This window comes from Phragmites australis, chromosome 5 (genome assembly GCF_958298935.1).
Source record: "Phragmites australis chromosome 5, lpPhrAust1.1, whole genome shotgun sequence".
NCBI classification, from domain to species: Eukaryota; Viridiplantae; Streptophyta; class Magnoliopsida; order Poales; family Poaceae; genus Phragmites; species Phragmites australis.
In genome coordinates, this window is record NC_084925.1 from 46,183,383 (window position 1) to 46,203,860 (window position 20,478).

At 45.4% G+C, this 20,478-nt stretch overlaps 5 protein-coding genes and 1 pseudogene across 7 annotated transcripts; 4 read left to right on the forward strand and 2 right to left on the reverse strand.

The window, feature by feature from the left end:
- Positions 1-445: 445 nt before the first annotated feature.
- LOC133920078 (nicotinamide/nicotinic acid mononucleotide adenylyltransferase-like) lies at positions 446-2,711 on the reverse strand. Of its 3 annotated transcripts, none has more exons than XM_062364728.1 (10): positions 2,446-2,711; positions 2,277-2,350; positions 2,063-2,148; positions 1,898-1,981; positions 1,703-1,787; positions 1,492-1,571; positions 1,237-1,338; positions 1,084-1,142; positions 845-977; positions 446-743 (listed from the first exon to the last, which is right to left on the reverse strand). In XM_062364728.1, exons 1-9 carry the CDS (start codon positions 2,595-2,597, stop codon positions 863-865), a joined length of 837 nt encoding a protein of 278 aa, XP_062220712.1. In that variant the 5' UTR covers positions 2,598-2,711; the 3' UTR covers positions 446-743; positions 845-862. The 3 variants fall into 3 exon arrangements, with proteins under 3 accessions (XP_062220712.1, XP_062220711.1, XP_062220710.1); XM_062364727.1 differs by having other exon boundaries at positions 446-724; positions 2,268-2,350; positions 2,446-2,707; XM_062364726.1 differs by having other exon boundaries at positions 2,268-2,350; positions 2,446-2,707.
- Positions 2,665-4,259, forward strand: LOC133918136 (large ribosomal subunit protein eL37x-like; the record flags this gene model as incomplete). The annotated part of the gene is made up of 4 exons (XM_062361873.1): positions 2,665-2,796; positions 2,892-3,027; positions 3,841-3,942; positions 4,032-4,259. Coding segments are annotated over 4 exons (417 nt in total), but the record flags the coding sequence as incomplete, so codon positions are not given.
- Positions 4,260-4,406: 147 nt separating this feature from the next.
- On the forward strand, positions 4,407-5,905 carry LOC133920079 (uncharacterized). Its single transcript, XM_062364729.1, has one exon. It carries the CDS (start codon positions 4,832-4,834, stop codon positions 5,642-5,644), a length of 813 nt encoding a protein of 270 aa, XP_062220713.1. The 5' UTR covers positions 4,407-4,831; the 3' UTR covers positions 5,645-5,905.
- A 2,932-nt stretch (positions 5,906-8,837) lies between these two features.
- Positions 8,838-9,656, forward strand: LOC133920080 (uncharacterized). The gene has a single exon (XM_062364730.1). The coding sequence runs from the start codon at positions 9,046-9,048 to the stop codon at positions 9,514-9,516; it is 471 nt and encodes a 156-aa protein (XP_062220714.1). The 5' UTR covers positions 8,838-9,045; the 3' UTR covers positions 9,517-9,656.
- A 3,026-nt stretch (positions 9,657-12,682) lies between these two features.
- LOC133920082 (alcohol dehydrogenase class-3-like) lies at positions 12,683-16,896 on the forward strand. The gene is made up of 9 exons (XM_062364731.1): positions 12,683-12,892; positions 13,032-13,168; positions 13,735-13,781; positions 14,320-14,645; positions 15,198-15,280; positions 15,358-15,433; positions 15,800-15,957; positions 16,371-16,532; positions 16,615-16,896. The coding sequence occupies exons 1-9, from the start codon at positions 12,853-12,855 to the stop codon at positions 16,729-16,731; spliced, it is 1,146 nt and encodes a 381-aa protein (XP_062220715.1). The 5' UTR covers positions 12,683-12,852; the 3' UTR covers positions 16,732-16,896.
- A 300-nt stretch (positions 16,897-17,196) lies between these two features.
- Positions 17,197-20,054, reverse strand: LOC133920081 (2-(3-amino-3-carboxypropyl)histidine synthase subunit 1-like; annotated as a pseudogene).
- Positions 20,055-20,478: the final 424 nt, after the last annotated feature.

The window sequence follows — 20,478 nt, forward strand, 5'->3', positions numbered from 1 at the left end:
CAAATTCTTCCTCGGACCATGTGAGTTGCAGCTCATACGTTCTCAAGACCTCATCGTGTCTGCCAGAGATGTTTATGTTACGGGTCTTTTTCGATGAGATAGAATTGTTTCTGCGCAGTTCTCCAACTGTGAATTTCCATGTACTTTTTCGAATCCCTAGTGCAAATGGCAATACCTTTGTGGACATGTAAATTTTGTAAAGCAACTGAGTTGTATAAAAGCTGACTCTATTGACGGCAGGTGTGTTGTTGTGTGCAAGTAATTGTTCATTTCAGGATGGGTTGGTTGTACTGTGTTCTAGAGCTTTCATCATCTAGATATATATCAGGATTGTGTGCAAGTGAGACTTCTTTGATATCCTGGTCTACATATCCACACCCGGAAGTTCTCAATATTTTCTGCTCAATGCCAAATAAGTAAAACAGAGAATCGTATTGTTGTGAGAACTTCGTGTCATAAAATAGCAGTTGCTTCTGCAATATTTTCTGCTCAATGCCAAATTAACAATGATACAAGGATGATCCTACAACATTGTTCAAACCAACCATATACAAAGAATGAGAAGTTTAAACTCTATGCAATTTCCACAAAGTCACATTTAGTCAGCCCATTTTATTTCATGGCATTCGTGTAAAACAATTGTGGCTCATAGTGCACCATCCAGATCCTATCACGAGGTAGACATCCATAGCCCATACATGTTGATCATAGAGAAGGCATCTAACTACATAACAAGTAAAAATCTGCATCAAAACTACATGTTCCAATTCAGATTCAGATAGTGGGTGTGGTCTACAAACATGGTGTATCGACAAATATGAAAAGAACTCCATATGAAAAATACCTCCAAACACCACTATTATCACAATCTTGTATCACTGCCTTCAGCTTCCATGAACAGCTTGTGTTCTCTAATGTACTCGATGACTTCATCACATGTAAGATACTTTATAGATAGAGATCTTCTTATGCAGTCTCTACAATTTAGTCATACATAAATACATCTCAATGTTCAAGAATAAATAATGTACAAGAATAGCATAAAATTATCTACAGGGATTATGTCTGTAAGGCTGTTGTTACCTTACTCTGGATGTACTGATCTGATTTGGCACAATCTCATCAACCGAAATGATGTTTTCCTGAAAAAGAGTTCAGAAAATGGATATATACATACAACATCAGGAAAAACCTATTCTACTTCCATGTTAAAATTCTCAAACTATAAGTTTGTACCCTGCATTCTTGAAGTATTTCACTGTTGGCTATCAATTTTCCAACATCTTTTCCTTCTCTGCGTATACAAATGACACCAAAGTCCTTGCATATGGCTCTGACCTAGAAACAGAAGTAGGACCATTAAGTAAGTTCACCCACAAGGGAAAATCGAAGAGCAACTAAACAGGACACCATAAGTTTGCCAAAAAAGAAAAGAAATAATGCACAAGTTTTGTATGTTTGGGTTCTAAACTTCAAGATTAAACAGGACACCTGATCTGGAATCCAAACTCCTGGAGTGCTGAATGATTCAAGCAGGTCAGAACCACATAAAAGCATTACCATGAGGCTACCTGAAAGAAAAATCTTTGTCGGTACATAATTGAATAGTTGATTACTTGATCACCGGCAAATAACATTTGTGTGGTCCAAAATTATGTGTTAGGGGAACGCTATGTTGGAACAGGCAATCCTTCATATATACCTTTGTCACCAAAACCATCCTTGCACAGAGAGTTTTGAATCCTCGAAAGAACAGTCAAAGTGCGTTGATAACCTTTCTGCATTGCCTATCAAGGACAAAGCATTGGATGCATGAAATGCTGCAGTACCCGAATATCCTATTTTACATAGCAAAATGCAAAGAAACTTATGAACGAGCATGAAAAAATCAAGTTACCTCCCATGGATCAACCATCACAAAAGACGATCTTTCACACGCAAGTTCACAAAAGCGAATTCGGTGAGCAGCCGGTAAGAGGTCCTAATCAACTTCAAATCTGAATTTAGTTACAAGAAAAGCACCGCAATAGTTCCATATGTTTTTTGCAAGGTCACAATATACCCTCTTCCTATACGCATCATTCACCGGAGACATGTAGCCACCCAACACACCATACCCTCGCTGCTGCAGCTCATCTTTTGCCATCTCTAAATGAAGCACAAAAAAGAGAGAACACAATCTTTACTGCTCGCTCCCAACCTCAGGCAGTTCTCTGGGTATGAAAGCACTTAACGGGCAACTGAAATTAACAAACTTTTAATCTTACCAAACATACGCAGGTGCATGTAGGTGGGAGGATTGAAGCTCCCGGTGGCCACGAGCACGACACCACCTCGGTTTCCTCCGTCCCTGCCGCATCAAGAGAATCCGGGAATCAGATGACAGACGAGTCCATCCATCACGCGATCAAAACAAGCCAAGATCAGATTTTTTTCTCTCTCTACCTGCTCAGTCCAACGGAGAGCTTCTCCTTCGGGAGAGGCACCTCCACTCCTACCTCTTCCATCGCCGGCGAGAGCAGAGCAGGCGGCGCTCGCCGTGCGAGGAGAATCGAGCTCGTCGCCTTGTCGGCCTCTGGACCGAAACGCTCGCACATGCCTATATGGGCCTAAATGGATCTGGGCCTATCAGCCACAGATAGGCCCATAAAGAGGACATGAGGCCCATGTAAGGCCCACCTGCTGACTAAACCTTCCGCCTGCTCTATAAAAGCTCGTCCCCTGCGCTCGCTAGGTTTTTGGTGGGTTCCTCGGCGGCGGCGGCGGCGGCAGGCAAAGGAGCTCGAAGTCGAAATGGTGAGAGATCGGAGCACTATCTCTCGCGGCTGCGGCCTCGAATCCTTCTCGCCTAGATCGTATGAGCTGATCCTATGGCTTGTTGACGTGCACAGGGCAAGGGTACTGGGAGCTTCGGAAAGCGCAGGAACAAGACGCACACGCTGTGCGTGCGCTGCGGCCGCCGAAGCTTCCATCTGCAGAAGAGCACCTGCTCCTCCTGCGGCTACCCCGCTGCTCGCATCCGCAAGTGTAAGATCCCCAGATGCTTACACCCTTCCAAGTTCAGTTTCCTTGTGTTTGTTAGATTCGACGTGGACTCTGTAGTGTGGTGAGATATGGATGTGGAAGCGATGCAACAACCCGTGCGTGTTCCTGGGATCGCTGTTCTTACTTGCGTGAGATTATTCTAAATTAGATTCGATAGATACGCGTTTGGCATGTTTGCTATTTGATGAAATTGCTGCTAACTTTGTGATAAATTGCGTAGGATTTGGCTTGATCCGTGAGTAGTTATTGATTATTGGTGTGCTATGTTAGACTCACTGTAAAAGCAGCTATATTAATCTGAACCTTCATGAGCTTTTGCCTGCAGTCCTTAGGTTCACCATAAGCAGGGTATTGACTGTTTTTAGGATATTAGTACTAACTGGTATAAGGTTAATATAAGGTTAAAACTGATAGTTTTGTTGTTTTATTACATGTGTTGGCATGTACAGCGGCAATTTGCTGAATAGGTGTTCAGAGGATGTACTTTGGCATGTGGCTGCCTTTGGTCTGCCTTGTATACATGTTGTTGCGCTTGTATATTCCTTAAACAGACTGCTATGTTCTAGTTTTTTCTTTACTTCATCTTTGAACCATTCTTGTTTACAATTGTTATTGTTGATACCTGGTTAATTTCTATCCTCAGTAGGCGTTGCTCATAGAAGACTTGGCTAAGTTTCTAGTAGTTATGCTTAGGGTTCTTGAAGGGATCACACGTTTTGTTGCTTAGGTATGATAGGTGCATCGTCCTCTGAAATGTCATGTAGTTCTGATCTCTGCATTGTTTCTTCAAAACAGACAACTGGAGTGTGAAGGCCATTAGGAGGAAGACTACTGGCACAGGGAGGATGAGGTACCTTCGCCATGTGCCCCGGAGGTTCAAAAGCAACTTCAGAGAGGGTAATTTTGTGCTCTCTCTTCTTGTTATGTCGTGAGATCCATTGATTCCTGATGTTATTGTGCTAAACTGTTGCCTTGCAAATACGCAGGAACTGAGGCTGTATCAAGGAAGGGAGCTGCTGCTGGCGCCAACTAGATGTGCTCTCCTCTCTTATCTGAAACGGAGCTGTGGGTCATGAAACTAGTGTTTTTGCTGTTTTCACTGAAATTCGATGCTCCTGAGTTGAGAAGCAAACGATGCATGGTTATGTTATTTCACATCCAGGATCTTAATCCTACATTTTTTTAATGTTGAATCGTGCTAGATTGTTTTTGTCTGTCCCGAGTATTAAAATCTACAGTTTTTCACCCTATTTACAGCTGCTTTTGTGATGTGTGACGGTCGCGACCTAAATGAGGCTATGATTCCGGTGAATGAATGTTTTTAGGTGCGTGTTTGTGACTGCGAGAATGTGCAGTTGTAAGTGGCATTCGGGCTCTACGTTCCGGTGAAGTGCTAGTGTGTTTGATGAATTGGCTGAAAGGGTTACAACCTGTGCTTGTTAAACTCGTCCTTGGGCAGCATCGTTCAGTTCGCCGGCCGGCGGCCTGGTAGGATGCAGCTTATCTTATGCCCACCCCGCCGCCATGCTCCTCGGCGTAGAGGGGCTCCGGCGGACGTGGGAGGTTGGCTGCTGATGCACGCGCGCCTGTACCTGCATCTGTTGCGTAAACTGGTCGGAAGCACGCCGTCGAATTCCTGCCTGGAAGAACACCCCAAATATACACGCTGCAACGCTAAACTTGCCTTGACCTTCCGCCTTTAACTTCCCTCCTCTTGACGCCCACGCCTTTTAGTTTCTGTTGTTCTTGTCCGTCTCGTTCGACGTTTCGATCTCTAGCCGGCGCGATGTCGCTGGGCGGAGGGCACGACGACGACTGCTCGATGTCGCCGCCGAGGCCGCCGTCCCCGTTCCACCTGCTGGAGGTCACCGTCATCTCCGCGCAGGACCTGCACCACCGCCGACTCGGCCGCCGGGTGCGCGCGTACGCCGTGGCGTGGGCCGACCAGGCGCATAATAAGCTGCGCACCGGCGTGGACCGCGCCGGCGGCGCCGTCCCTACGTGGAATGACAGGTTCCTGTTTCGCGTCAACGACGCGTTCCTGCGGTCCGACACGGCCGCCGTCACCGTGGAGGTGCGCGGCGCACGGAGCCTCGGCGCTGACCCCGTCCTCGGCTTCACGAGGATCGTGGTGAGCACGTTCGTGCGCCACACAGGAGCGGTCGTTCCCACCCACGGCCGGCAGGTGGCAGCGCTGCAGCTCCGGCGGCCGCGGTCCCTGCGGCCGCAGGGCATCGTGAACGTGGCGGTGACGCTGCTGGACGCCACCCACGCGGCGCGCACCGTGCCGCTCTACGACGCGCCGGACTCGCCCGACGCGTTCGCCGTGAAGGACCTCGTGATGCAGAGACCAGCGTCGCTGTGCAAGATCGCCGAGGACAAGAGCGAGCCGGACGGCGAGGAGCAAAAGCCGGCGTTCGTTGATCACTCCGGGCGGCTGGACCCCAGGAGCGCCGCCGTCGAGCAGAGGAAGCTGGAGCTGACGCTCGAGAAGTGGAGGGCGGACCTGTCGCCGGGCCGTAGGGAGGACCGCCGCGGCGGCGCCCGGAGGCGCGGGCGGGTATCGTGCTTCCGCGGCAGCGGCGAGTGGGACAGGTAACATCGATCGTCCAGGCTCTGGAACTGGAAGGCTCACGACGCGCGTGGATGACGATAATGCATGAACTGCATGGAAACGGCGCGGCAGGATGCACATGATACGTTGCACGAGACCAGTTTTACCGCGATTGCCTCAGATTGATTAGGTTTATTCGATTTCTTCTTGTTATCGAAGGGTGTTCATTCCATAGCCTGTTAATTAGTACTATGTAAAAACCTTGCAGAAAACAATCACATTTCTCTTCTTCTACTCCTATGTTGCATGATTATCCGTGTTGGCGCCGGTGAGTACCGCCACAACCAAACAAACCGATCTCACACCGCTGAATTGGTGATCGAATTTTGAACCATGGGCTCCAGCGGCTCAATGCTGATTACAAAAATGATCATGGAATTAGCTGTTCTAAGATTGTACCCATTAAGATTAGGTTGGATCATGGAATCAAGCGCCGAGGTTGGATTAAGGCATGATCAATGCTGATTTACTCCTATGTTGTATAAGTCATGTTTATTTTAGCTTTAGATTTTGAGAATTCGGTTCGGTGTGTAAAATCCGTGGAAGTTTCTTCCTACTAGATCATGGATTATATATTACAATTTGATTTGTGAATTATGAGAATCAATTTTTATATTATGACTATTTTTTAACTTTTGCTTTTGAAACTAAAATTCATAATTAGAATAAAAACAAACAGGGAGGAGAGCTGAACGATGTTGCAGGAATTGTTATGGTGATACAAGAAGTAGAATCTTTTGAGACTTTGACGTGCCATCCTCGACCGAACCAAACACAAAATAAAAAGAAAGAATCTTATTATGACGTGCCCACAGCAAGAACCATATAGAAGGGCCCACGTGTCAGTGGCTCGTATCGCGGCACCGGTCATCCCCTCTACCATCATCCCTTGCCGCTGGCCTTGCGCCCCTCCACATCACACAGTCACACACACACAGAGCAAGCGCGAGGGAGCAGGAGCACCGTTTCAGCAAACAAATGCAGTTTGCTGGAATACGTTAGCTGAGGAGTACAAACAAATTACTGACGCTGCAAAAAAAAATTGTTTCTATGATTCGTTTATGGTTCCTAGACTTGAAAGACTCAGTTTTACCATTCCTTTTCTTTCTTGATTTTTTCTTAGCTACAATTCTGCTTGCAATTAGCTCATTTTTCAAAACAGAGTTTTGAAGTGTTTTATCGATACGAATCTGCAGAAAAGATTGCGCTGAATTTTTTGTATAATGCTTCTTGCAGGAAATGGAAGGCAGGGAGATCCGGGTTAACCTGGCCCTTGGAAGAAAGTAGTGGAATTCAGATACGGAGAAGGTTGCAGAGTTGCAGTAGATAAGTAATGCTCCCTTCCAATGCGAATTCCATGCGATCAAGGCCACAGAGCCTGCTCATCGGAGCGTACTGCAGGAGCAGGGACAGGAACACAAATCTTTCCGATCTCTACCTTGCAGATCTGATTCTTTTAGTTGCCAACTGGTGTATAATGAAGACGGCTATGCCTTGTGAATGGCGATTCAATGTTTTTTGAGATGCTGGTTATCAGATATCCATAGTTCCATCCTATTGGAACTGAAATTTCCAATCCTCCTCAACTTCCATTTTTTGTTTGATTGCCCAATGTGATGGCTGAAGATATGCTTATTATTTGGAAGTGTTATGACTTTTCCTCTAATCATTATTGCAGAATTTTTGTTGCATCCATGAATACTTGCAGCTGCTGCTGTTTGGTGCGTTAGCAGATTACTCTGTTGCTGAAAGATTTAATGAACTGAAGTCTGTAAGCATCAGATGTATGCAAATGATTGTTGCAATAATGACAGATACCATCATATCAGAGAACATGCAGGAGATCAAATATTCAGGTTTTGACAAAATCTTGTTTGCTCCAATTAAACCCAGGAGAAAATAAAAATTTCTGATCATCTGAACTTAAGTCATAAAGCTGACAATTTCCTGACCTTCAGCAACGGTTAAGTAATGCAGATGTCCTTCTTGAGGATTTAGAACTTTGATTTACTAAAATTGTGCAAGAATGCACAGGGATTGGAAATGTTTTGCAAGAACTTTCCTATCTCACCACCGCTCTACGCCTCTTTCTACCCCTCATCATCTCCCGCGGTAGCGAGGCGAGGTGGGCGTAGATCGAGAGCGCCGCTGTGGTGGAGGTCCAAGCCGAATTCTGATTTCACCCCGGCCGCTCCCGCTCCCAACTGCATCTGTCCATGGCGTGCTCGGTGCGGCGGCGAGCACCCGTCCATGGACGGCGACGGCGTACAGCCTGCTAGGCAACCGGTCATTTCTCTCCGCCGGCCCATATATACCCCTTCTTCCCTTCGTCCCTCCTGTTCTAGTTTCTCCTCCAACTCCCGAAGGCCGCCGCTGCCGCTTCCTCTCCAGCCGGGCCTGGTGACGCCGGGGTGGGGAACAACGGGGAGAGGGGTGGTGGGGGTGTCGTCGGCCGCCCCACCCCGCCACAAGTGAAGCGGCGGCCCTGCTTCCGCCTCCGCCCACGTCGCGCCGCCGCCCTCCTACGCGAGGCGAGGTCTGCGCTGGCCGCGTCCCGGATCATGTCCTCAAGAGGTGAGCTCCACAACGGCACAGGCATTTCTTTCCGGCCACCTGAATAAAGATCGTACTTTTAAGATTTGAATTGGTTTCTTTGTGTTCTCGGTGGAGGCGACAGCTAGAATTTTCCTCATTGCTTCTTGGCTTGCAGGGCTGAGGAGGTTTAGGGGCAATCCCTGTCGGTTCTGCTGTCTGGCCAAGACGTTGGTGTTGATCTTTGGCAAACCAATGCATGTTTCATAAGAGAGTTATGAAACACGTCGGCGTACACTATATCAACCTCATCATTAAGCCAACGATCGACTATACCTTACACCAATCGTATCCTCTCCACCGATCAATCCTAGATGGCATCTAAACGCTTCCGCAATCAAGAACATCTATTTTAGTGTTAATGATCTAAGATGAACCTAAATGCATAACACAAGATTGCATTCTCCTGTCTCCACGCGTAGATGGTCCTCTCAAGCTTTGTTACCAATTTGACAGAGTTCATGTTGGCTTGGCTTCTGTACATACTTCTTGCTTCCTCTACCGTAATGAAAACCTGCCAGTTTTGCCTAAAAAAAATATTCTCTATGAAATTTAAAAATTACTGTAGCAACATATAGAGAGGCAAACAGATAGGAAATGGCGAGAGATTTTTGCTCACAGTCACAGAGAAAAAGAGGTTAAAAAAAGAGGGAATCAAAGGCTAAGGGCGAGCCACTGGTGTTGTATGACATGTCCGCATCTCGTTGGCCCAGGTGCAACCACCGCATCCTACACGAGACAGCCTCCGCGCCACTCACCCCTCCGCACCCTGAGCGACCAGAGCTTCCACTACCATGGCCATCACCGCCGCCGCCTCCAGCATCCCCCACCTCCACGCCGCGCCAGCCACTGGCCGCCGCGGGAACGTCGTCGCCTCCGCCGTGCGGTTCGATCGCCGTTCGGCCGCCCTACTCCTGCTGTCCGCGGCGGGCGCGGCGGCGGCGCCAGCTTCAGCTCCTCCCGCGAACGCGGAGAGCATAGGGCTCTTCGGCATCCGCAAGAAGCTGGAGCGGGCGGAGGAGGCAGCGGCGGAGGCGGTGCGGGAGGTGGAGGCGGCGGCGGTGGAGGCCGCGGAGGTCGGTGGGGAAGCGGTGAAGGAGACGGTGGAGGCGACGGAGAAGGAGGCGGAGGGCCTGCAGCTGGTGGCCGGCGCGGAGCTCGCCGGAGACGGTCTGGTCCAGGCCGCGGTGGTCGCCGGAGCGGAGGCCCTTGGGGTCGTTGTGGGCTTGTCCGTGGTCAATGGCATCCTACGGCCCGAAACATAGATGCTGTACTGTGTTATGTGGGCCTTGTAGTTTTAGCCCACCGGGTGTTTGGGCTATTATTTTTCCATTTTTGGTTGATCATTTTGTTGTGTAAGTTAATTGTGGGGAACATTATATAGCGGTCGACCGATTCACCCCAACAGCTTCGGGGACCAGGCCGGTCCTGAGATTTTAATAGCAAGACCGAAACTGAAAACAAGACCTATTAAATTTAAATATAAAAAATAAATATTATATAAAAAATTCAATGTATTAAAAAATTATTTCACGATGCGGTCATGACGTCACACAAATGAGATTGCTACCCTTCGCGCGGTGAAGCGCAAGTGTGTGACATGGAGAAGCTCAACGTCGTGAGCCACCAGAACTACTCCAACTCCTAAACTTTGCCTATGCGCTTTCTATCCTCAGAGTCCTGCCGCCTCCAGGAGACGAGGAGTCAAGGTCCTCTTGTCTCATGTTTCCAAATCTTTAGGGCCTTTATGGATTTAGAGATTAGGATTTTCAAATCTTTTGGACCTCTCATTAATTTGGAAACATCTGACTGGCAAAAGATTTACAATAATAATTTAGCCCCAATAAGCAAAGCTACTTCCTATATGGGTGGAGGGCCCGGTGCGGCCGACCCACTTGCCCCCTTCAGGGCTGACCCTGGCGAGGATGGCCTATAGTGTTTATTCTTCCTTGCTTGTTGCAGCCCTACAATATCGAACAATGCTTATTGTTCTTGTCGCTCTACCCTACTCTTGCCACTCACGACCACAACGGGGCCACCATCGTCTGATCACACCACCACAAAATTACTATACAAAATTACGAATCCCCCTACAAGTCTAACCATATTGCAAAATCCCCCTCAGGATTCTTATCTAAGGCCATATTAATATATATGTCGTCATATGCCCTTGAATACTATGCTTAGGCTAATAACATATATAGGAGGTAATTGGAGAGGGTTTAACCATATGTTACGGCCCATAAAACTTTTTGTAATGACATATTTGATTCATTGGACTCTAGTACGTTGTTAGACTCTTTCTCATCCTCACATTTCCACGCTGGCAGCCTACTTGTAGCAATCAAGGTCATATTTTGGCAAATATATTAACATCACATTAAGTTAAAATTCTAAGGGGATTTTACAATAGGATTAGATTTGTAGGATGGTAAACATAACTATTTTACTCATAAGGGTATCTGCAACTTTAAGTGACATGTAGAGTGGCGTTTAGAATTTTCATTGGTTGTTGTGGTCTTATTATATACATGATAATTAGGGATGAAAACGTTCAGAAAATGTTCTAAATCATTTTCACTTTCATATTTATTCTTGAAATCGAAATCGGAAATGATAATATCGAAAACTATTACGATATTAGGGATATCGGAAACTTTGAAAACGAAGCTATCGGAATGGAAACATATCGATTACAGTCGGGAACCGGTAGTTTAGATTAGAAACATCGTCCCGTAGAACATGACTCAAACGACAAGTGTTCATACAATCGTCAAGATACGTTAAATATTAATTCGACCATACAACGACATAACTCATAAATCGTCCATACAATGACACTAGTCTTAACTTAAATACTCGAATAAATTTTAACTCAATCATATAAGATACAATATATTCACACTAGATAATTTATAATCCATTCAATATATTGATACCATAATGCAAAATTATTTCAAAGTACTACAAAATGTACTAAAATATGAAAATTACAAAAAAATCTATCTATTATATAAAAAATTATAAAATAACCAGGATGCAGTTGACCATCTTACTATTTTAAGGCCTCTTGCTGATATAGAGTCGAGTAAAAAATTAGAATTGTATGAGTTTGGAAAAACGAAAATTATTCTAAGTTTGCTCAGAAATTTCCGATTAAATATGGTATTTTAAAAATACGGTCGGAAATCAAGCTAGATTGTTTTTTATTTTTTTTCGTATTCATTGGTTCGAAAATTTGTCCGATTTTATATAAGTTATAGAGAAATAAAAAATAATTAGAAAAAACCAGAAAACATATCGATCGGTATGAGATTTTGCCGTTCTGTTTTTATCTCTAATGATAATTAGTATGCAAGAAAGTTATAACACTGTTGTCTTGACGGGAGTTCGAGCATGATATATTCTATGAATGTTCAAGCTAGAAACGAAGAGAGTGCGCTGGAAAGGAGAATTGACTGTAATTTTGTACTGAGGTTTTTTTTGGAAAGAGACGATTTTATTCGAGCAGTAACAAACTAAGTACAATAAAAAATCTAAATAATATATAGTAATATATGTACAGTCCTAGTCGTCAACACCTGAAGCTTTTCTTAATACCACTACCAAGCTAAATAGGAGGAACCGACATCGATACAATCACCATCGACGAAATAGGGTCATTGAATGCCAATAAAGTTTTTTAGCCATCATTAATAATGCAAAGAACACTTAACGAACCAGACGACACATCAGACAGAATAAGATACATATTTTCTTTTTTAGAAAAGGTAAAGACAAAAATACTATCAAAATCAACACGATAAACTAGTAGATTAGAAGAAAAACCTCCTATGCTACTCCTCAGAGGAGAAACATAAGAGAACAAAACATCTATAGATCTTTCACTAAATTCATTAAAAAAAAACTACAAATTAATCTAATAACTAGATTAAAAGTAGACAAACTACTAAATATTCTTAAATAAAAAAACTGGACTAGGCTCCTCCGCCGAGGCCGGCAGGGGCGAGAGGGTCGACCAAACTAGACATGGCAATGGGGCCAATCCCTATCGAAGAATGCTTCCCTATCCCTGTCCTCATTTAGCTATCAGGAAAAGATTTCTTCTATCTCTATCTCCACAGAGAATTTTACGAATATATATATGATATCGAGATATAGCGAAAAACGAAGACGAAAAGCGTCTTCCCATCTCTATTTTTATATGAGTTCGCATGCCATCCCTTAATAGTATAATTCCACCCAGGGAAATCGGAGATCGGTTCCCGTTGACATCCCTTCCCGAACACCGATCGCCCGAATCGCCTCCGCGCATGTAATTTTATACTGAGTTGACCGTATTTTATATCCCACGTGAATATTTTTTTTTGGAAAGAAAAGTGTACATCAGGATCTCAGACCGATCTGCCAAGCTGGCTTCCCAAATAATTTGGAGAGCCCAAATCCAGAGCGGTCCGGCCCAGTTCGTCCTCCACTGCTCCGCCCTCCGCCGTCGCTCTCTTCTCTCCTCCCTAATCCACATCCTCCTGCGCTGCGCCTCTCCAGTCTCCACTGCTCATCCATCGCATCTACCAGCCAAACCCCAACTCCCCAAAGAAGCAATGGCTTCCTCCACCCAGGGTCAGGTCATCACCTGCAAAGGTAATCTGCTTGATCTTGTCTGCTCTAGCTTTTTTGGGGGCATCGGTGGTGGAGATGTGCCAGCGTTAGATGTTGTTCCGTGGAACGTTTGGTTTGATCTGGCGTGAGGGGATTCATGTGAGTACGTGCTTGCGTGCAGCGGCGGTGGCGTATGAGCCGAACAAGCCTCTCGTGATCGAGGACGTGCAGGTGGCTCCGCCGCAGGCCGGCGAGGTCCGCATCAAGATCCTCTTCACCGCGCTCTGCCACACCGACCACTACACCTGGAGCGGCAAGGTTGCCTTCTTCCCTCAACTCGTACTCGCTTGAGTGTTTCCCCGAATCTAGGTTTCTTCTAGTTCTATGAACTGATCACTGAGTCACTGGTAGCCGTAGTAGTAATAGTACTGTTCCTAGTTCTTAACCACTTAGCAGGGGCTGAAAGGTCAAGCACCGCATTTGATTGGTTCTTTCATTCTTCATTGTTATTTAGTGCATCAATTGTCCTTGTTTCTAGAATTTTATGAAATGGAGAATAAACATGATGCGTGCAAATTGTCAGTAACCTGTAGCAAAAGAATTTGGATCAAGAGCGCAGAAACCTGAAACTGTTAATTAGATGCATACTCTTCTTCCATTATGGGTAATTTCTAGACATAGGCACTGTTTGTTTGCCCCTGGATTGTGGATTGTGAATTCTGCAAATATATGCCTGGATTATAGCACAATACACAATCCACTCAAGGTGAGCCTCTACAATCCAGAATCCAGAATCCAGGGGGGAAACAAACAGGGCCATAGTGGTCATGTTGAAACCGTCTAAAAAAAAAACTGTATTGTTAAGACTTCCATTTGCTATGCAGGATCCTGAGGGTCTCTTCCCCTGCATTCTTGGCCACGAAGCTGCTGGGTAAGCATATGGATTTTTTTTCTTAGTTTCATATATGACCATAGCGGTTGTCCGATATCGGTTGAGATAGTTTGGACATATCCAACGGAGGCCTCCAGAGTCACCCGTGCATAGCGGGATACTAAGACGCGCTGATAATACGAAGAGAGGCAGGGTCCACCAAATCTAACATGAGAGGAGTCTGTAAAGAGAGGCTTGAAGGAATGAAATATTCCTAAAGAACTATCTATGGATAGAAGCGTGTGGAAGTTAGCAATTCACGTGTCAGAACCATAATTTATGCATCAGTCTCCTTGTACCGTTATTACTTCTACTATTTTACTATTCCTAATACTTTTATTATTGTTGTTTTCTCATCATATTTTTAGTTGAATCTTGTGGATTTCATCTCTAGCCTACCCCAATTTGCTTGGGACAAAGGCTTTGTTGTTGTTGTTGTTGTTGTTGTTGTTGTTGTTGCATATATGACCAATTGACCATGTACAACTAGGATAATCGGGTACTGACAAGGACACATTTTATTTTTCTTATGTAATAGAATTGTTGAAAGTGTCGGCGAAGGAGTAACCGAGGTGCAGCCTGGGGATCATGTCATTCCTTGTTACCAAGCAGAATGCAGAGAATGCAAGTTTTGCAAGAGCGGAAAGACCAACCTCTGTGGTAAAGTTCGTACTGCCACAGGGGCAGGCGTCATGATGAATGACCGCAAGAGCCGGTTCTCAGTAAATGGGAAACCCATTTACCATTTCATGGGGACATCAACATTCAGCCAGTACACTGTAGTGCATGATGTCAGTGTTGCAAAGGTCAACCCACAGGCACCTCTAGAAAAAGTCTGCCTGCTCGGTTGTGGTGTTTCTACTGGTAGGTTATTGTATGTGATTTCATATAAGTTTACTGGGTTGTACGATGTAAGTTACTAATTCTCACTAAATGTTTGTCCACACATACATTGCCTACCATAATTTGCGTGCACAGCTTTGAGGACTTGATCTGCAAGAAAAGTTTTGTCATCACACAGGATCATTTCATAGCTACATGCTACTAAAATCACTTGCATCCATCACTCATTTATTTGTTTGCCTTGATGTATCGTTGTGTTACTACAAGTGCATTTATGTATTGTTCAAAATGTTATCTAAAATTATAACTAGCATTAAGATAAAATATCTGCAAAAAACAGAGCAGTGTTTTTTTATCACACAGAGAAATTCTCACAATATCTGTGACCAAGATGCCGCAAAATCCCTACACTTGGTCGGTGGAATGGATAAAATATAAAGGACTGTACTAGTTACACCAATTGAATTTCTGACAACATGTTTACCTGTTTCACATACTTTTAATTATCCTTTAGATAGTTTACAATAATTCTATTTACTTTGTCTATACATCTAACAAGTTACAATTTTGTAGGCCTTGGAGCAGTGTGGAATACTGCAAAGGTCGAAACAGGCTCCATAGTTGCTGTTTTTGGCCTTGGCACAGTTGGACTTGCTGTAAGTTTCTCATGTTGGGGCATTCTCATAATACCGAGTCAGGAAATAGGACTTGACAACTGAGCTTTATTTTTTAGGTTGCTGAGGGTGCAAAATCAGCTGGTGCTTCTCGGATTATTGGCATTGACATTGACAATAAAAAGTTTGATGTTGGTAATAATTCTTGTAGTTCTGTTCATCTTACTTTTTTCCCTCTTAAGTTCCATGGGGTTTTTATCAAATGTTTGGTAGGGTGAACCCGAACATATAATTTGTACAGAATAGTTACAATTGTCTTTCCACTGTTCATACTGGGGATGCTATCAGTGTCCAAAACGACCCACAAGTACAAATGTTTCTTGCAAACTTGATGTGTTCTTGTTACCTTGCTTAGTGATCGCATTGCTATGGGATGCATGGCTACTTCTACTAGTTGAGCTATCATTCATAATAGACTCTACTACTTTATTATGTCAGTTGTTTATGTTTATCAAACATAGCATGTGTTCTAATTTCTTTTTCCACTTGTCCGTCTTGCAGCAAAGAACTTTGGAGTTACAGAATTTGTGAACCCAAAAGACCATGACAAACCAATTCAACAGGTCATTGTTGATCTTACAGATGGTGGCGTGGACTACAGTTTCGAATGCATTGGAAATGTTTCTGTTATGAGGGCTGCACTGGAATGCTGCCACAAGGTAAGTATTTCCCTTGCAACATCTGTAGAGTTGCAGCTTGTGTTTGAAAGATGCTTATGAACTTTTGGACTCTTAGAAAATAGATACTGATATTTTTTTTTAAAGGAAGAGACAACAAATCTTGCGTACTATTTTCACAATGCTTCCTGTAAATACCTTACTATTTAACTTACAATCTTGACTTGATGCGGTCAACCGATATCTCTCTCTCTCTAGATGAATGAGAAGTATTTTAGCTGAAAGGAAAGGAGCTGTGTTGCATTACAATATGGTCTATATCTGTTTTCTAAGGGAGTTATGTTTGTCTGTTTCAACTTCTTATTTGAGGTTTCTTATTTGTTTCTTGTTTGTTCAGTCATCTGAAAATAAAAATTTCTTGTTGTAATTGATTAATTCTACGGGCATACCTATAGGGCTGGGGAACCTCCGTCATAGTTGGTGTCGCTGCGTCTGGCCAGGAGATTGCCACACGCCCATTCCAGCTTGTCACCGGCCGTGTCTGGAAGGGAACAGCTTTCGGTGGCTTCAAGAGCCGAACCCAGGTTCCATGGCTTGTTGAGAAGTATATGAACAAGGTATTACTCTATCATGAACAAGGATTACTCGTGTGTTGGATGAGTTTTTCCTCTCAGCAAAAATTTCAAATGCCATCTGCAGGAAATCAAGGTGGACGAGTACATTACACACACCATGAACCTGACTGACATCAACAAGGCCTTTGACCTGCTTCATGAAGGTGGCTGCCTGCGCTGTGTGCTCTCAGTGCATGATTGAGGTTTCATACGCATTTCAGTGTGCTCTAAGCCAGGCAGTTTGCATGTCAAATTATCCTGACTTCCTGCCTTTGGACCGTTTGGTTTGTAAACACTCTGAACCGAAACCCGCTGTTATAATAATATGTTCTGTTGGATGGCGATAGTTGCCACCGATGCGCTTCTACTTGTTGAATCTGTGTTTGGATTTTAAATATATATGTGCCGCTTTTCAAAACTCGGTCGCAGTCAAATTTCTGTTCTGCTACCTAAGGGGTTCCACTTGGAATGACGAAAAACTTTCTATCCTGCTGGAATTGATCTTTCCTGCAAATTTTCTAGATTCCAAAAAGGCCCTTTATCTATCTGTGTTCGATATCAGAATCAATTAGTTTAGACCAAAGGACGGCTGTAAAGATCGGGATGACCAAACAGAAAAAAAAAACTAAATTAATCAGCGACGTAAAATGTGCGCCATATTCCGCAAAAAAGAGAAGAAAAGTAAGCACCGCAAACTAGAAGTATTCAACTAGGATTCAATCATTACAACAGTTTTGCTTGTAAGGAAAATTTAGGTTTGTGCCAGATTGCACTGGCAAATTTCTCTGGCTCAGGTAATTAGCGTTGCGTGTAGAACCACATGGTCAAAAATTCTGAAAGCCACGAGGCTGCTCTTGATATTTCTGTTAATTTCACCACCTCGCAACAGTGCTTGATTTCATCGCTTCTCTTCCACTTGAACTCCGTTGCCTGCTAATTAGTATTGCAAAAAACATAGATCAGTACCAAAAGGCATCAAAACAGTGCCAACTACACATTGCCATATGCTATTGACATAAGAAACAAACCAATGCCAATTTGCACCAGAGTTCAGACCTGTTCATAGTAGATGTTCACAAAGCACTACACAAATTGAGTTAACTTCTCGCGGCCACAAGTACACAACAAAGGTCCGAACATGAAACCACAAACAACTACATAACTGAACAACAATGAAAGGAATTCCTCATGTTCAGTTTTTTCCCCTTGGGACTATAAAACTGTCCCATTTATCTTTGTACTAACTGCAACAAAATGGTAGAATTTAGAGATAACCTGGTATGTTCGTTCATATATAAGTATGATTCAATAATGCCATAGTTTTTATAATTGTTGTTTCAAGTTGAACAAATAAAATAAAACAATTATGCGAATCACTTGGAATGTTCGTTCTGGAAAGGACGTTACTTGGTAAAATCACCATGCAAAATTGAGTACTTTATCATGATAGGGTCTGAGTTCTAGTGTGCAGGATAAGAACACAAAAGGCAGATGGAATTTGAGTAATTACCAATCCGAACACGCGGCTTCCTCTCGCCAGTAGATGGCTTCTTCTTCATGTAGCAGGTGTTCCAATCGCCTCCGTCTTGTGAATAATAATCCATCGGGTACTCCCCTCCAAAATCCCCACCAGAACAATCACAATCTCCACAAGATCCTCCTGATCCTGAACAACAACCATTGCTGCCTTCGCCGCCACATTCCCTGCTCCCCTTCTTCTCCCACCACCCAGGAACGTAGCCCAGCGCGACATCAAACTCGAAGGTCGTCAGCACTGGCTTCTTGAAACTCTTCCCCCCCAATCGATGGATAAGCGAGGACACGCAATCTGCACCCAAGCATCCACTGAATCCCCGAAGAGCTCCATTCTCGCCGGGGACAGCTCCGACATGAGAACCACCGGGTGCTCCAACCCTTTCTCCTCCAAATGCTCCACCACCCTGCCGAGAACCTTCACGCTGCCCTGCCTCCCCAGTGTGCCGAGTATAACTCCCCAGCTTTTGGCCTTCCTCGCCGCCAGCACTGCGGCTTTCCTCACCTGTTTCACACCGTGTTACCGGGACACGGACACGAATGTCAGAGTCCAACTCAGTAAACTCGAGAATGTAAGATTCGTAGATTCACCTAATATATATTTATTTTTTAAATTTAAGTATATACATAATATTAATATATCATAGAGATCTATTCCTTCTTTAATACATTAGAAGGAGAAATAAAATTGTAATTTCAATTTACCATCAATCCACTAGATTACGCTAAAAATAAAATAAAAGAAAAAAAGAAAAAAAAAATAAACGTGAAATAGGCCATCATTGCTTATTAATATTTGGCCCATCCGCCCATCCCCATCCAGCTTCCGACATGCGAGTCCTCTAGCCAACAGCCGCACACATCATGTGTGCATCACGCACTCCTCTCCGCCGCCTCCTCCCCTCGAGTCTTCTCCTCTACGTCGTCGCCACCGCCTTCTCTCCCCTGGTGCCATCGTCGCCGCCGCCTCCTCTCCTCCCGAATCTTCTCCTCTACGCCGTTGTCTCCTCTTCTCTCCCGCGACTCGAATCTGAGCGGCGGCCGGTGAAAGAGGATGGACGCCGGTGCGCCAAGCCGTGACAACATGCTGCAGTTACATCTCCTCCTCCTCGCCTCTGCCTGTCTTTGATACGGCCAAACGCGTCGAATGCGTATCGCACGGGGTCGACACGAGTCGACATGGCAAATAAAATCTGAACACGCGTGTCTCTGTAACACAGGTTTCATGCCAACATGGTCATACTCCTCCAGCACAAGGGCTCCAAGAAATGGATCGAATCGGTAGGCCTTCACCCCGGGGTTGGCGATCATGAACGCCTCGAGGTGGAACCTCCCGTCTGCGGCACGACGATGTCGCGGTAACCCTCCCTCGTGAGCATCTCGCGCGCGGCGTGCACTGCGGAGATGAACTGCACGGTCCCGGCGATGGCGAGCCGGGGCGCGGCGTCGGGGTCCGGGAAGGCGTTGCGGACGGCGGCTACGAGGCGGGCGGCGTCGACGCGGATCTCGACGAAGACGTAGAGCACGGGGAGGAGGGAGGAGGTGACGGGGACGAGGCAGGAGTGGCCGTAGTGGGCGAGGACGTTGGCGGCGAGCGCCTTGGTGGGGAGGTCGGCGAGGCAGCATGCGCCGTAGGTGGCGTCGGCTAGGACAAGGACGTCGTTGGCGGGCTCGGGCTCGAGGAAGGGCGCGAGGAGGTGCGAGAGCGGGAGGGAGAAGAGGAGCAGGCCCTCGGGGAGCTGGAGCGCAACGCGGCGGGCGCCCGTGGAGCGGATGCGGTGCGCGGTCTTTTGGAGCTCGAAGTTGTAGTTGGCCGGGAGGAGAGAGGTGGCAGCGGCGGCGAGGGTGGTCGGAGAGGATGGAAGGCGGGATCGGAGTGTGAACGAAGCGCTTCGGCCGGATGGCCGGCTTCTTCTTCTTCTTGGTGGGGCTCTGCAGGGCCTCCTCGGCAGAGGTGAGGGCGAGCGAGGTGGAGGGGTCGCCGGCGTCCATGGCGGCGGATGCGAGAGGCTGAAAAGGGATTAGCAACAACACCGAGGCCGGAGCATGGCATGGCATGGAGCCATGGACCCAGAGGAAGGCGACGAAGCGAAGCGAGGTCGGACGAGCCCAAGCTGGCAGAACGAGGCCCAGCAACTGTGGCCCAATAATCGCGACCTGATTCGGCCCGATCCGCATCGGCTGAAGCGTTGCGTGGCGGTCGCTCGTCGATTTTTTTTATTTTGAAAATAAAAATTTGTAAATTATACGTCTGTTTGAACAAATTGTAGAACCAGGCTACATCGCCACTGGAAATGGAGATCAGTCGTCCTTCTAACCGATGACATATTTAAAAATAAAAAATATTTTATTTTATTTCTCTCAAAATTTAAAATACTAGTTATAAAAAAATTTGGTGGTGTAAATAATACTATAC